Source organism: Eurytemora carolleeae, unplaced genomic scaffold (assembly GCF_000591075.1).
Source record: "Eurytemora carolleeae unplaced genomic scaffold, Eaff_2.0 scaffold181, whole genome shotgun sequence".
In the NCBI taxonomy this organism is placed as follows: domain Eukaryota; kingdom Metazoa; phylum Arthropoda; class Copepoda; order Calanoida; family Temoridae; genus Eurytemora; species Eurytemora carolleeae.
This window is the reverse complement of record NW_019396084.1, coordinates 16,476-30,407: the sequence shown is the minus strand read 5'-3', so window position 1 is coordinate 30,407 and position 13,932 is coordinate 16,476. Positions and strand designations below refer to the sequence as shown.

The window sequence follows — 13,932 nt, the reverse complement described above, 5'->3', positions numbered from 1 at the left end:
ATACCTAACATTCTAAAAATTAAAAGTTTTTCAGATAAAAGTTTTTTCTGTTTGGTTTTAATTGAAGGATCTGATCTAAAAAACTCTTGCAACCAACTTTGTCGTAGACTTGAAATATTTCAAACTATACATTCTGTTAGATCAAATAACCTACGTTTGAAATGTCAAAGGTTTACACTATATCAGGTTGCAGAGATATTGGAATTAGAGAATATTGGTTTGTGGCTAAAACTCAAATTAAATGTTTAGAATGAGGACCTAGAATATCAGATGGAAACTAATGTAATGATAAGAGCTGACCGACTTTACATTAGGTATATCATATTAATTAAGATAAAACTAAATAAAATTTTTATAATTTTATAATTTAAATAAATCATTTTTGTGGTGATTAGAAATTAAAAATTGTAATTTCAATAATTCAGGAATATAACCCGAGAGCAAGGGGGGAAATATGTTTGCAGAGCCAGCAACAAATTCTCATCCCAAAGATCTAATATTCTAGACATTGAGATTTCAGGTCAGTTTTATATACTCATATCTTACATCAAGAATATATTATTGGAAATATATTTTATGCAAGAAATGTTATCCCCCCGTCTCAAATTATTGCTAAAAGAACTGAGTTTTTGCCACAAACTTAGCTAATATAATCGCTAAATAGGATGGATATGTTCACTCTTTAGTTGAAAGATCACATAGAATTACACTTAGTACAGTCCTCTTAATGAAACCTTATGATATTGGAAATATTTGTTTAGAGAGATGGGTTTGGGAGGTTCGGGACTGTAAAACAGTAAATCAAAGTTCTAGTTCATTCCTCATCGATTGTTTATGGTCAGGAGCTGATCAGCAAAAAGAAACTGTTTTTATATTTGAGGTAAGAGGTTTTACCTGTAGGTAGGAGGTAGGTTATAAGGTAGGTAAATAATTAGGTAAATATTTAGGTAGGTAGGTAGGTGGAAGGATAGTCTTGTTTTTTTTGTCCTAGCACTCTCAATTTTGACATTAAAACCATAATTTTTTTTAATGTTAATAAAAAAATTCAAAGGATTTCTTGTAAATTATTTTTTATGCATATGGTAGGGTAAAGGGCAGTAAAAAAATAAAATCTTAAATACTAATTTTATTTTTAAAAAGCCCTTGAAAAATTGATTTAAAACATGTATCACACTTTGATAATTGTTTTAAACAAAAAAAATTTTATATTTTTTTTTCCTTTTTACCCAAACTACAAAAGCTATCTATCTAATTTTACAGGGTTAAGTATTAAAGTAAAATCTGACAGAACAAAAATATTGATAATTACTTCAATAATCAATTTTGTCCATTTTAAACATTTTACAGCGGTTTACATTTTAAATAAGAATTATTGCCAGGTTATGAAATCTGGTACTAGGGAACTGATCGCAAATGTGAGCACTGATGTCCCTTCTCTGTTTGTATCTCAGCTTCCACCTTCCACTGACTTCATTGTAACTGTCAGGAGTGGGGTAGGTTATTTAGTCCAGTAGATATGTCAGGAGCAGGGTGGTTATTTAATCCGGTAAATATGTCAGGAGCAGGGTAGGTTATTTAATCTAGTAACTATGTCAGGAGCAGGGTAGGTTATTAGATTCCAATAAGTCTGGCAGGAGTGGGGTAGGTTATTAAATTTCAACAAGTTATTCAATTTCAATAATTCCCCTTTTTCCCTTTATTTCCTCTTTACTCCGCCCCCTCCATTAGATCTTTTATCCCTGGAACTTGAATAGATTGAATCTACAAATTACAATCCACATACATTATTTTAACCATAAAAAAGGCAAAGGGGGGTTTGCCCTTCCCCCTTCTAGTTTTGACGATTCTTTTTTTAAAATTTAAAGAATATATTTTATTTTATATGAGTGCAAAAAAAAACTTGAATGGCTCACAAGTTTTAATGATTAGCTGTACTTTTTAAAACTGTATTTTATAAAAGCCCTTGAAATACTGACATAAGGAATGTGCCTTATTTAATATATTTCATTTATAAGGCACGTAATTTTGCATTTTATCCTAAAATTAAAGTATTTATAAATTAATAATAATGAACTTGCCTTTAAAGATCAGTCAAAATACAAAGTGGTTTCTCCCTTCCATTTCTAATATATTTAGGCAAAGTAATTTTGAATATCATTTCATGTTGGGAGTTTGTAAGGTGCAGAGAACTGAATTCTATTTTGTAAAAGTTACTTTATTGAATTCTCTAGACACAGCTTAGTTTCTGTTGTTTGTCAAATTATAATCATTGAAACTTTTCACCAAACATTTCAACTTTCCTTTGTTGCCAGCATAATGTTTAGTGAGGGGTGTATATTCTAGAACAACATGTAATGTTTAGTGAGTGGTATATATTCTAGAACAACATATAATGATTCAGAGCCATTTATCTATTTATTTCCTCCTCAGGGAGGTGTTGGATGTTTTTAAAATTGGAGGGAATAAATAATATCAGTATGTTTTACTTCATTTTAAAACTTACTTTCATAAACAATCCCCCCTGCCCCTAAGATGTCTCACTTTCTTGGAAGCAAAGAGTGGTTAAGGATTTGTCTTCAAAATATATACCCTTTATATGTAAATAGATGCCTGGTGCTGTCTACTTTTCTCCTATTAGTATGGAAACCTTTACTCTAAGATCTGAAGAACAGCTAGCAACCACTACTAGAATATCTAACCCAGGGTATATAAGGTAAACTAACTGCATTACTTATTCACACTTTCAAACTCTATAACTGACTAGAACAATTTCCTGAATTAATGAAATTCTAACCTTTAACAAATTATTTTGAGATGTCCCTGATCGCCGAAACTATAAATTATATCTAAAAAATGTATCAAATTGGTCAAGTCTAAATATATAAACATGAATGGTGTTTTCAAATCGGTTAACATGTATCTTAAAAAAAAATTCTGAGAAAAGTGAATGAGTCTTTTTTTCTAAAATTTTCTCAAACATTTCTTCTTAAAACACTCTTTAAAAATTTCCTATAAAAATTTTCACAATATTCCTTTAAAAATTTTAATAGTTCAAAGTTTCTTGGAGGCAGCGGGTGTTGATATACATTTAGTTTCTACAGAATACATTCCACAGATTTAGATTGGATGAAAGGTTTTCTAAATAATTAATACAATTTTAAACTTTAAATAAATGTACTAATTTTAACAATAAAGCCGTCAAAAATAGTATAAAACCATAGAGAATAGAATATATATTAAAGGGGAATTTACTAGAAAAAAGTGTAAAACTGCCATTTTGTTGTACTGTTTCCATACTGCATGTGTACTTCACATATTTATTCTATATAACCTTTTGGGCCCTGTAATATCATTTTATAGAAAATCTAAAATTTTTGCTAAAAGAAAACCAAATTATGAAATAGGCTGGTTTCATAATTGACCAATGATCATTTCACATAGAATAGACTCTATGCCTTTCACTTTACAAACCATGATTTTCCATTATAACTATAAATCAAATGATGTTTTTTATTCACCTAATTAATTTTATAAAAGCTCAGAAGGTCTAGGGGGAGGGGGGGGGGGAAAGGAATCATTTTCTACATGAACCTCGGTATTTCTTTAAGTTTTTCTTTGCAAAAAGAAAAAAGAAAAAAACTTTTGACAGATTTTGAATTAGAGATTAAAAAAATGACTAAAATATGACGATACTAACTTTGTTGTTTTTGGTATTCCGTGAATAGGAATATATCCAAATACCACCCATCTATATTACTCCTTTATCTAGGAATATATCCAAATACCACCCATCTATATTACTCCTTTATCTAGNTTGATACTGGTGAAAGTATTCACTGCAGTAACATCCAAGTATCTTTCATACAAAGTCAATAAATAATTTTTTTTATATATTCATGACAAGTACATTAAAGTAATACTGACAACTCACTAATATAGACTTTATATCAACAAAGTCAAAAAAATTTTTTCTCTATTTTACTTTTCCATTGGTCCTAGAAATTCAAAGAAATAATATATATTTCTATTGAAGGTTTTTACCAATGGTTGGAATACTGCTAGGTCTACTCCTAATCCTCTCAGTTTTACCTATCTCAGTTCATCTTCTTGTCAAGCATAGAGATATCTCAAATCTACAACGCCAGGTGAAATAATATTACAAAAATAATTTGAACAAACCAGGAGGTTCCATTTGCCTGAGGCTCAAGCTAAAAATTAGTAAATGCTAACTTATTGACACTCCCCCATTGAAATAATGTTACAAAAAGAACAAATCCTATGTCATTATATTTTTATTTAAATGCTCTATAAATGATTTTTTTTTGGGTCTTAAGCTATAAAAGTTAATTTTGCACATATGGTTGATGGTGCACTGATGTTTACAACATAATTTTTCAGGGTATGAGAGGACTAGAGGATGATGGAGGCCTGCTGTTAAGAACAATGGAGACTACCCCAGGAACTCCTTCATGTACCCTATCTACTCCATCCTCTTGTATGCACCTAACAACCCATTCAACTCAACCCAACACAATACATACTAATCATTTAGTTCATCAACAGAGGATACCATCAAACAGTAACACAATAGATTTAACAGATGAAGGCTCATCAACAACTCATCAGCTGTTATCATCCTATCTTTCATCATCTAGTATAGAGGAGAGACCTATACCTCCTCCACCTTCATACTCAACCCCAGTACCTTTGTCATTATCATCATCTTCATCATCATCATATCCAACATCTGTTTCTCCACCGGAGCATTTTCAGAGCACTGGTTCCACCTCTTTGTCTTCCAAGAGTAACCTAAAACCAATGGAGTCTTCCTCTCTACCTATCTCAACCCCTGAGGAATACTGTAGTCCTTTACCCAACCCTAACACCTTTACACCTGTAGTAGTGAGGACCAGTAGTCTTGAAAATATTAATTCTCCAAAAACAAAAACAACCTTTTATACTTATCAAACTATGGATAGGAAACCGTTGCCAACAATTCAAGTTTTTCAAGGTAGGTTTGGTTTTCCAATGTAAATATCTGACTTAACCTTTATTACCACTTCAAATATTGAAGTTTTTTGTCTACAATACCAAACTGGTATTAAACAAAAATAGTCAAAGAGGTATATAGTTCGAAATTAGTGAGAAGCAGTTTTTAGGATCCAAAATAGAAAAGAAAAATTCTCTTTTAAATTAAAGTCCGGTAGTAAATGAGATTATGTTTACACAGACTAAATACATAGGATTTTAAAATCTTTTGAATAGAAGATTATTAGAGATTTTATTAGCTTAGGTTGACAGTATATTGTAAAACTTGGAAACTTTTTCAATATTACAAAAGAATGTGGATACAATGTCTTTTATGGATATATATTGAATACAATGTTTTTATGGATAAAATGTTCTTGTATGGATACATAGTCCTTAGTATGAAATTGGTTTCAATGTCCTTGTATACATATTGGATACAATGGCCATGTATGAATACTAGATATAATGTCTATGTATTATTATTGGATACTAGGCTATTAATGCGATTCCCAACCATATTTTTTTTCAACTTTTAATTGTGGCTTAATCTGTGAGTATCGTCTCTTTGTACAGTATTAAACAAATTTTTTTTTTTAATTTGAGGATTTCATAATATTTTTTGCGCATTTTCAAAATTTTACTAAATTAAATAGTTTAATTTAATAGTTTATTTTAAGATTACATATTTAAAGTCTGATGGGCCATAACCCTGGGGCAATGTGAGGTCCCACACAAAATTTGGGCCTTTAGGTTCAGCTGTTTTGACGTTTAATGGATACAAACAAACAGACAAGCTAAATTTATTAATAGAAAATATCCCTATATTGATACATATTGAATACAATGGCCATGTCTGGATACTAGATACAATGTCCTTGTAATGATACGTACAAGACAATGTTCCTGTATGTCTTTGTATTAAAACAAGGAAGGAAAAGAGAATATTGTTATATTTTTCCTCTGTATTGAATTGATCAGTGCTTTTAGTGCTTATTGAATATCTGTCATGTGTCAAAACTTTCTTCAGCCTCAATCCTTCCATCTTATCCTTCTTTACCAAACATTTATCTTATTTACCAACCATTTACCTTCTTTATCAACCATTTTCCTTCTTTACCAACCATTTACCTTATTTACCAACCATTTTCCTTATTTACCAAACATTTACCTTATTTACCAACTATTTACCTTATTTACCAACCATTTTCCTTCTTTTACAACCCTTTTCCTTCCTTACCAACCATTTTCCCTCTTTACCAACCATTTTCCTTCTTGTACAACCATTTTCCTTCTTTACCAACCATTTTCTTTCCCTACCCAAAATTTTCTTCTTTATGAACAATCGTTTGATCTTTCATTTTCTTTTAATCCTAAAATTTCCATTTAATCCAACCATTTTCTTTTTATCCTAAGGGTGTCCAAATAAACATGAGAATTCAATGACGAATTCGATATGAATTAGCATTGAAATACCTGATTTCAAAAGACTTAACATTATTATGTCTACTAGAGTTTATTTCATGAAAACGGTGAATCGCTGTAAAGATGTGTCCATAATGTCTTTGTAAGATGGACAGGGAAGACGGACAAGTTTACTCTGTTTGTATACCGTAATTTTCTTGTTTTACTACGTACACCCATAAACAAAGAAATTGTAAACATAGTTGACGAAAATCTCACGAATTACAGCTTTCTCAGTAGGTATTACTATACCAAATCAAAGAAAAGACGATATCAAATTTGTCACTGAATTCCCATGCTTATTGGGACACCCTGTAACATTTTCTTTTTATCTTACCATATTCTCTTTTAAGAAAACCTTTTCTTTCATTATACTAAACATCAACAAGTAGCAGACCAAAAAAAACAATTTGTTACACCTGAAGCAATAATATATATAAGAAAAACAAATCTACTAACATATACAGAGCAATTACTATTACAGCATATTAAATAAAGGGGGGAATATTATATTGCATATTTTGCAAGGTCTTATTGACTTTTTTAAATTTTAAATACATTGATAACCAGAATACTCTGAAATAGTAAGACAACTTTACAGCAATATTTAAGTGTATTTGATGTTGTTACAAAGCAAATAGTTTTACTTGACTCTTATTAAATCACTAAATAAATTAAATTGGTCTGTTTACACTGCACAATTGCTGTGTCCCATGCTTATGGGGCTTTTTAAAGTCTTATTTTGAGTTTTCTAGTTATCACTGTATAAATTTCCAAGAAACTGAATAAGTATAATGAGTTTTGACTTTATTAACCCTATCCCTGCTGGGGTACCTGAAAACCAGGATACGTTGGGGGGGGGGGGGGTCAATTTGACCCAACCCCCTCTAAATCTCATGTTTGATGTCCAAATATGCAAAAACAATGTTCAAGAAATTATAAAGAATACATTTTTGAAGAGCCCTTGACCATGTCATTTACAATATTCCAAAAAATTTCAAAATTTTAAATAACTTGATGTGTAATTAAAAAAAAACTAAAATGTGCAAATTTCTTTTAACGGTTTGTATGCAAATAATTTGCTAAATTTATTTTGTAAAATTTTTTTAATCCGTTTCCTGATGTCATTGTCTTCCAAAAAGTTAAAAATTATCATAATCCGACAACTAAAACTGGGTCAACACAAAGATTTAGTTTGTTACAGGAAAAAATAGTCATTCATTATTATTATTATTATTAAACAAATATATTCCTAGATGTTGGAAGGGGTGAACGTGTTCAATCTGGTCTAAAGAGTATATTAAAGGTATTGTATATAGATTTAATAATAAGATTTTTTTCTTCTTTCCATTCTATAGTATGACATGTATCACTGCAAAACATGAATAAATTGTATCGTTAAAAAAGATGAATATGTTGAATTGTATCAAAGGATACATTGTATTGTACAAGATAAATATATTTCAATGTAAAAAATGAATATAAAGCATCAAATAAATATATTGTAGAGTGCAGAATAAATATATAGTGTAATGTATCAGATGGATATATTTCATTGTATAAATTAAATATATTATATTTAATAAGACTAGGATAATATATTGTATTATAGAAGAGGATGGTATATTGTAGTATACAAAAGAATGGTATAATGTATTGTATAAGAGATGGTATAGTGTATTGTATAAGAGATGGTATATTGTATTTATTAGACGATGGTATATTGTATTGTATTGTATTGTATTAGAGGATGGTAAATTGTATTGTATTAGAGAATGGTATATTGTATTGCATAGGAGGAGGGTATATTGTATTATATAATATATAAAAGAACGGTATATTGTATTGTATAAGAGGATGGAAATTGTATTATCTAGGAGAATGGTATATTGAATTGTATAAGAGGATGGTATATTGTATTGTATAAGAGGATGGTATATTGTATTATATAAAATAATGGTAAATTGATGGAATATTGTAAAAGACAATGTTATATTGTATAGTATAAGAGGATGGTATATTGTATTATCTAGGAGAATGGTATATTGAATTGTATAAGAGGATGGTATATAACAATACTGTCAATTTACAAATCTATTAATCAATGTTTGTTCTTCTGATGATATTCGGGGCTTAAGAGCATAGATACTTAAACATGGATTATCTAGAATAAACATATATCCAGATATATAAAGTTGTAATCTCTGTTTGTCTGTCTGTCTGTTTGTCCGATCATAACTTAGTAACCCCTTGAATTATTTTCCTCAAATTTCGATTGGGAACTCGTAAGACACATGGAAATATTCTTAGCAGTTTTAAGATTTTAAGTTAAGTGATTCCACCTATAACGAAAAAAAACAGCTAAAATCGTAGTTTACGACCAAGCGCGGGTAAACGACGGGAGTAACAATGAGCACCCCGGGGGGCAACGCTGAGTTTTCAAGCTAGTATAAAGTGCTTGGTTCACTATGTATATTCATATATATATATATATAGAGATTTATAGTATATTCTATGTATATTTACGGGATAAAGTGAGATTTACAGTGTATTCTATGTATATTTACGGGATAAAGTAAATATACGATAGTACAAACTACATATATATTCATATATATGCTGGCAAGGCATATATATTGTATAATGTATATTTCTTTGTAAAACAAAAATATTAAGTTGAATTAAAAAAAGTATGTTCTTATTATTTTTAAATTTAAAAATAAAAACCTGTTTTTTAGGAAAGACACAGCTGTGGAAGAGAAAAAAGTTTAATGGCAGACCAAAACTGTTGATACAGAACCAGTATTTAGTATTATGGAGTGCAACTGAAAAGAATACAAGCATGTACTATATCATTTAACAGTGTACATGATACAGAATCAGTACACTGTATCACTGAGGAGTGAACAGGATACAGCTAAGCATTTCACTGTATCATTGAGCAGTAAACGTGATACAAAAGTATTGTGCTATATCTTTGAGCGGTGCAGATAATACAGAAGCAGCGCACTGTATCATTTAGCAGAGTAAGGATGCAGACACAGTGTACTACTGTATCATCTAGCTGTGTACTGTATCACTGAGCAGTGTACAGGACACCGAAGCAGTGTGCTGTATCATTGAGCAGTGTACAGGATACAGAATCAGTGTACTTGATATAAAATCCGTACACTATATCAATGCTCAGTGTTCCTTATACAGAAGGAGTGCCAGTGCATCGTATCATTAAGCAGTGTACTGTATCATTAAGCAATCACATGATACAAAAGGAAGAAATTGTAAAGAAAAGAAAACATTACACAGGATAAAATGCATGTGGTATATGAATATGATACACTGTACAATGTGTACCATACAATATACACCGTATATTGCATACTGTACACTGTACACTTTATACTGTACAAGTGAGACAAAAAAAAAATAAGAAACATACCCCATTTTTTTCTGTATGTACAATATTTAGAAAGATTGTTTTTTTTTCTTCTAACGAACAAATCAAAGCTATATTTTTTAAATCCTTAAAAAAACAGTTTTCCATGTATAGATTTTCCTCAACAGGATTCTTCTTCCCAGAATATTTTTTTCAAAATTGTAGTTAACCAATGTAATAATCAAAATTAAATTGTGGTTGAAGAAATGGTTAGTCCTGAAAGAGACTGCATAAACGTATTTTTAAATGAAATAGAGACTTTTCTGATAGACAACAGTACCTAAAGAGAATAGAATATATATTAGAGGGGAATTTAGAGAATCTCTCGGTATGAATTTGTTCAGTCCCTTTCAGCCTGAAAAGGAGTTCAAAGTGTACAAATCATGTAAATGTTCACAAATTATATGCAGTAGAGTACATTAATACAGTATGTTCCCTAGACTATCTATTTCAATTTTGAATTTTTTAAAGCTGTTAACCCTATTCCTGCTGGGGGGGGGAGTCAATTTGACCCCCCCTGTAGTTTTTTTTACATAACTCAAAAAGTATTGGTCTGAGGCTGTTGAAATTTTCTGACTTTTCCTACATACCCAAAGCCCTCCCTGTAGGCCTAAAACCGGGCTTTAATACTAACTGCCTGAGTCCTCAGGCACACTGCCTGAATGACTGCTTTTTCCTGTAACAAACTAAATCTTTGTTTTGACCCACTTCCACTTGTCAGATTTTGATAAAATTTAGCTTTTTGGAAAGCCTTTGACATAAGGAAACAAATTGCACAAGTTTTGCGAAAATAAATTGCAAATTTTTTGCAAACAACCTGTCAAAGTAAATTTGCACATTTTTAATTTTTCTTGATTAAAAATTAGGTTATTTAAAATTTTGCAAAAATTTTTGCATATTTGAAATGGCATGGTCAAGGGCTTTTCAAAAATGTATAAGTTTTACTATATAACTGGATTTTGCGATAAAAATTTAAATTTTTGCAAATTTGCAAATTTGTTTTGCAGATTCTAAAAGTAGAGCACAAGAGCTTTCCAATGATGTATCATTTGTCATATTGGGACACCAAACATGGGAATTAGAGGGGGGGGTCAAATTGACCCTCCCCCCAGCCAATCCTGGTTTTCAAGTACCCCAGCAGAGATAGGGTTAAATAAACATTATAAAATTAATTAGGTGAATAAAAGACATCATTTGATTTATAGTTAAAACGGAAAGTCATCGTTTGTAAAGTGAAAGGCATATAGTTTATGTGAAATGATCATTGGTTAATTATGAAAGCAGCCTATTTCATAATTTGGTTTTCTTTTAACATTAATTTTAGATTTTCTGTAAAATGATGGTCCAGGGCCCAAAAGGTTATATAGCATAAATATGTAAAGTACACCTGCAGTATGGAAACAGTACAACAAAATGGCCGTTTTACACTTTTTTCTAGTAAATTCCACTCTAATATATATTCTATTCTCTTTGACAGTACCCTTTGCCTGATCAAAATGGTGGAGTTATCCTTGTTCTTCTCTCTCAAAATTCAATATGACGGTTTCTTCATAAAAGTTACTTGCAGGTTTCTTGAACAAGAAATTACAGAATAAATATCTTTCACGTTATTGATCAAATAAAGGTACCAAAGTACCATGTGAATCGGGCTCTGTCAACAGTGTGAAGGGATGTCAAGCACTGATTAACTTGATTAAACACAATGTGCAGGTTTATGCCACAATATTATTATAATGTACAACACATCAAAATAAAAACATTAAATGTCCTCCATTAACTTGATTAAACACAATGTGCAGGTTTATGCCACAATATTATTATAATGTACAACACATCAAAATAAAAACATAAAATGTATTCCATTTGTTTATTAACAATGTACAATTAATTGTATTAAGTTAAATATTGTAAGATTTTTATACTTGAAATTAATGATTAAAGAATATATTGAAATATATAAAATATTGGTTTGAAACTTTGGCAGAGGATTTAGAATTCAGGAATAACTGTGTTGCCCTTTTCTACACAAATATTGTCTACTATTTGTGAATATAGGAATAAACCCATCCTTAGTCCTATTAATTTGGCCCATGTAAGCTTTTAAGTTTTAACCCTATAAAGATCGGGGGTCTGAATCTTTCTATATTGGCTGGAGGTGAGCAGCGTCTCAAAGCCCCCCCCCCCTTTCTAGAAAAAAACCTAACAGTTAAGGTATAGGGTTGCAATGCTTGTTCAAAGCCCAATCTTTCAAGGACAGCTCATTGAAAGAATTTTATCGCTAACTTTCTTAGTTTTGATGCTAGGAGGGCTTGAAAAAAATGCTAAAAGCAGGTCGGAAAAATGTCGGAAAAATGCAAAACGTAAACTTTTTTTTGCTTTTGACAAATATCAAGACATGACACAGCTTTTACATCTTACCTGTAACTTGTTCAAGAAGAGGCAAGATAAATTTTCAACTGTGGTTGATACAAACAAAAGTAGGATACAATTTCATCTCTGATTAGATAACCTACTATATGGTACAAAAAGAGAAACATTACAATTTCAAATGAATTTTAAATAGTTTAAAGTGTTCAAAATCATTAAAAGGTTGTTAGCTTCTAATCTAATTATCTACTAGCTTGGGAACCGCTTAGCCAAGGTTACTAAAGATACTCACGCCGTTTACCCGAACTTGTACGACTTTACCGTGAATTTAAATGTTCGCTATTAAAGTCGACCCACAGAACTTAGAATCTCAAAACCAAGCTCACAACATTCCAGTGGGTTTCCCGAGTTACCCATTCAAAATTTGAGGCCGATCGGTCAAGGGGTTCATGAGTTATGATCGGACAAACATACAGACAGACAGATAAACATAGATTACAACTTTATATATATAGATTATATGCTTTGCTTGTTTGGTATATATCAAGCAAAGGAATTGAGTCTTTGCCACAAACTCTGATTTTTAAATCCCTATATCTTAACAACCCAATGTTGTATACCTTAGATATTTCAAACTATGACTTCTGTTATATCAAACAATCAAAGTTTGAAATATCAAAGGTTTACATAATTTGGTTGTAGATATATAGGTATTAGAAAATTAGGATTTGTTGCAAAGACTCAATTCCTTTTAAGAAAATATAGGTGTTTCAAAATTTACTGCAATGCAGTTGAAAAGTCATCTATAATGCAAAGCATGGCAAATTCCAAGCTATCTGTCTTCAAAGAAAAAAATAAAGAAAATGTCATCTTTTTATATTCTGGGCTCCAAAAAATAATGAGCCTTTCTATTGGATAAATATTTTTTTATCTATGATGATTTATATTTCTAATTGAATGTACTGATGGTGTAAACCTTTCATATTTCAAACTTAGGCTAATTGATTTGATAGAATTCATAGTTAAAACATTGGGTTTCAAAGATATAGGGATTTAAAAATCTGAATTTTGTTGCAAAGACTCAATTCCTTTCCATTGAAAATAGGGGAATATGATTATTGTGGGTCATTATGTAAAGTACACTTTCACATAGTTCGTGTCATCATTAAAAATCATTAAAATATAATTTATAATGTGTATAGAATAACTATTTAACTTTTTCTTTTTCTTATTAATTTGAATATATACAGATTAGATGAACTCTGTGAAGCTTTGATTAGGAACAATTAATTATTTTTGAAGATTAAAAACTAGTTTGTAATTTAAAATTAGAAACTTTTCATCTTGTAACATGATTTCTCTCTGTGGGTTGAGAGTAGGGCTGGGCAATGTTCTGTTACCGAAACGGAGGTTTTCGGTAATTTTTAAATTGTTAAAGAAATGGATTATCCGTTTTTAAAAAAATATTAACGTTTGAAAAGGAAAAGGGAATGGATTATTTTTAAATGGTGAATTTCGCATGAAACTTTAAATTTTACAATTTTATATACCGTTAAAATAAATGTTCGTTGCTTTGAGCAGTTAACCCCTTTGATACTATAATAAACTTTTAACAGCTGTGCCGTTAACAATTTAATTAA

At 30.4% G+C, this 13,932-nt stretch overlaps 1 protein-coding gene across 1 annotated transcript in view; it reads left to right on the top strand.

Moving 5' to 3' along the window:
- LOC111717898 (uncharacterized) overlaps positions 1 to 9,940 on the top strand; it is a 41,251-nt gene extending 31,311 nt beyond the window's left edge. Inside the window, exons 17-25 of the mRNA XM_023493363.1 lie at positions 250 to 314; positions 426 to 520; positions 762 to 880; positions 1,380 to 1,493; positions 2,607 to 2,713; positions 4,034 to 4,145; positions 4,399 to 5,011; positions 7,749 to 7,798; positions 9,231 to 9,940. Of these exons, the coding sequence (XP_023349131.1) occupies positions 250 to 314; positions 426 to 520; positions 762 to 880; positions 1,380 to 1,493; positions 2,607 to 2,713; positions 4,034 to 4,145; positions 4,399 to 5,011; positions 7,749 to 7,798; positions 9,231 to 9,284 (1,329 nt within the window). The 3' untranslated portion in view covers positions 9,285 to 9,940. The remainder of the gene's footprint in view (positions 1 to 249; positions 315 to 425; positions 521 to 761; positions 881 to 1,379; positions 1,494 to 2,606; positions 2,714 to 4,033; positions 4,146 to 4,398; positions 5,012 to 7,748; positions 7,799 to 9,230) is intronic.
- Positions 9,941 to 13,932: the final 3,992 nt, after the last annotated feature.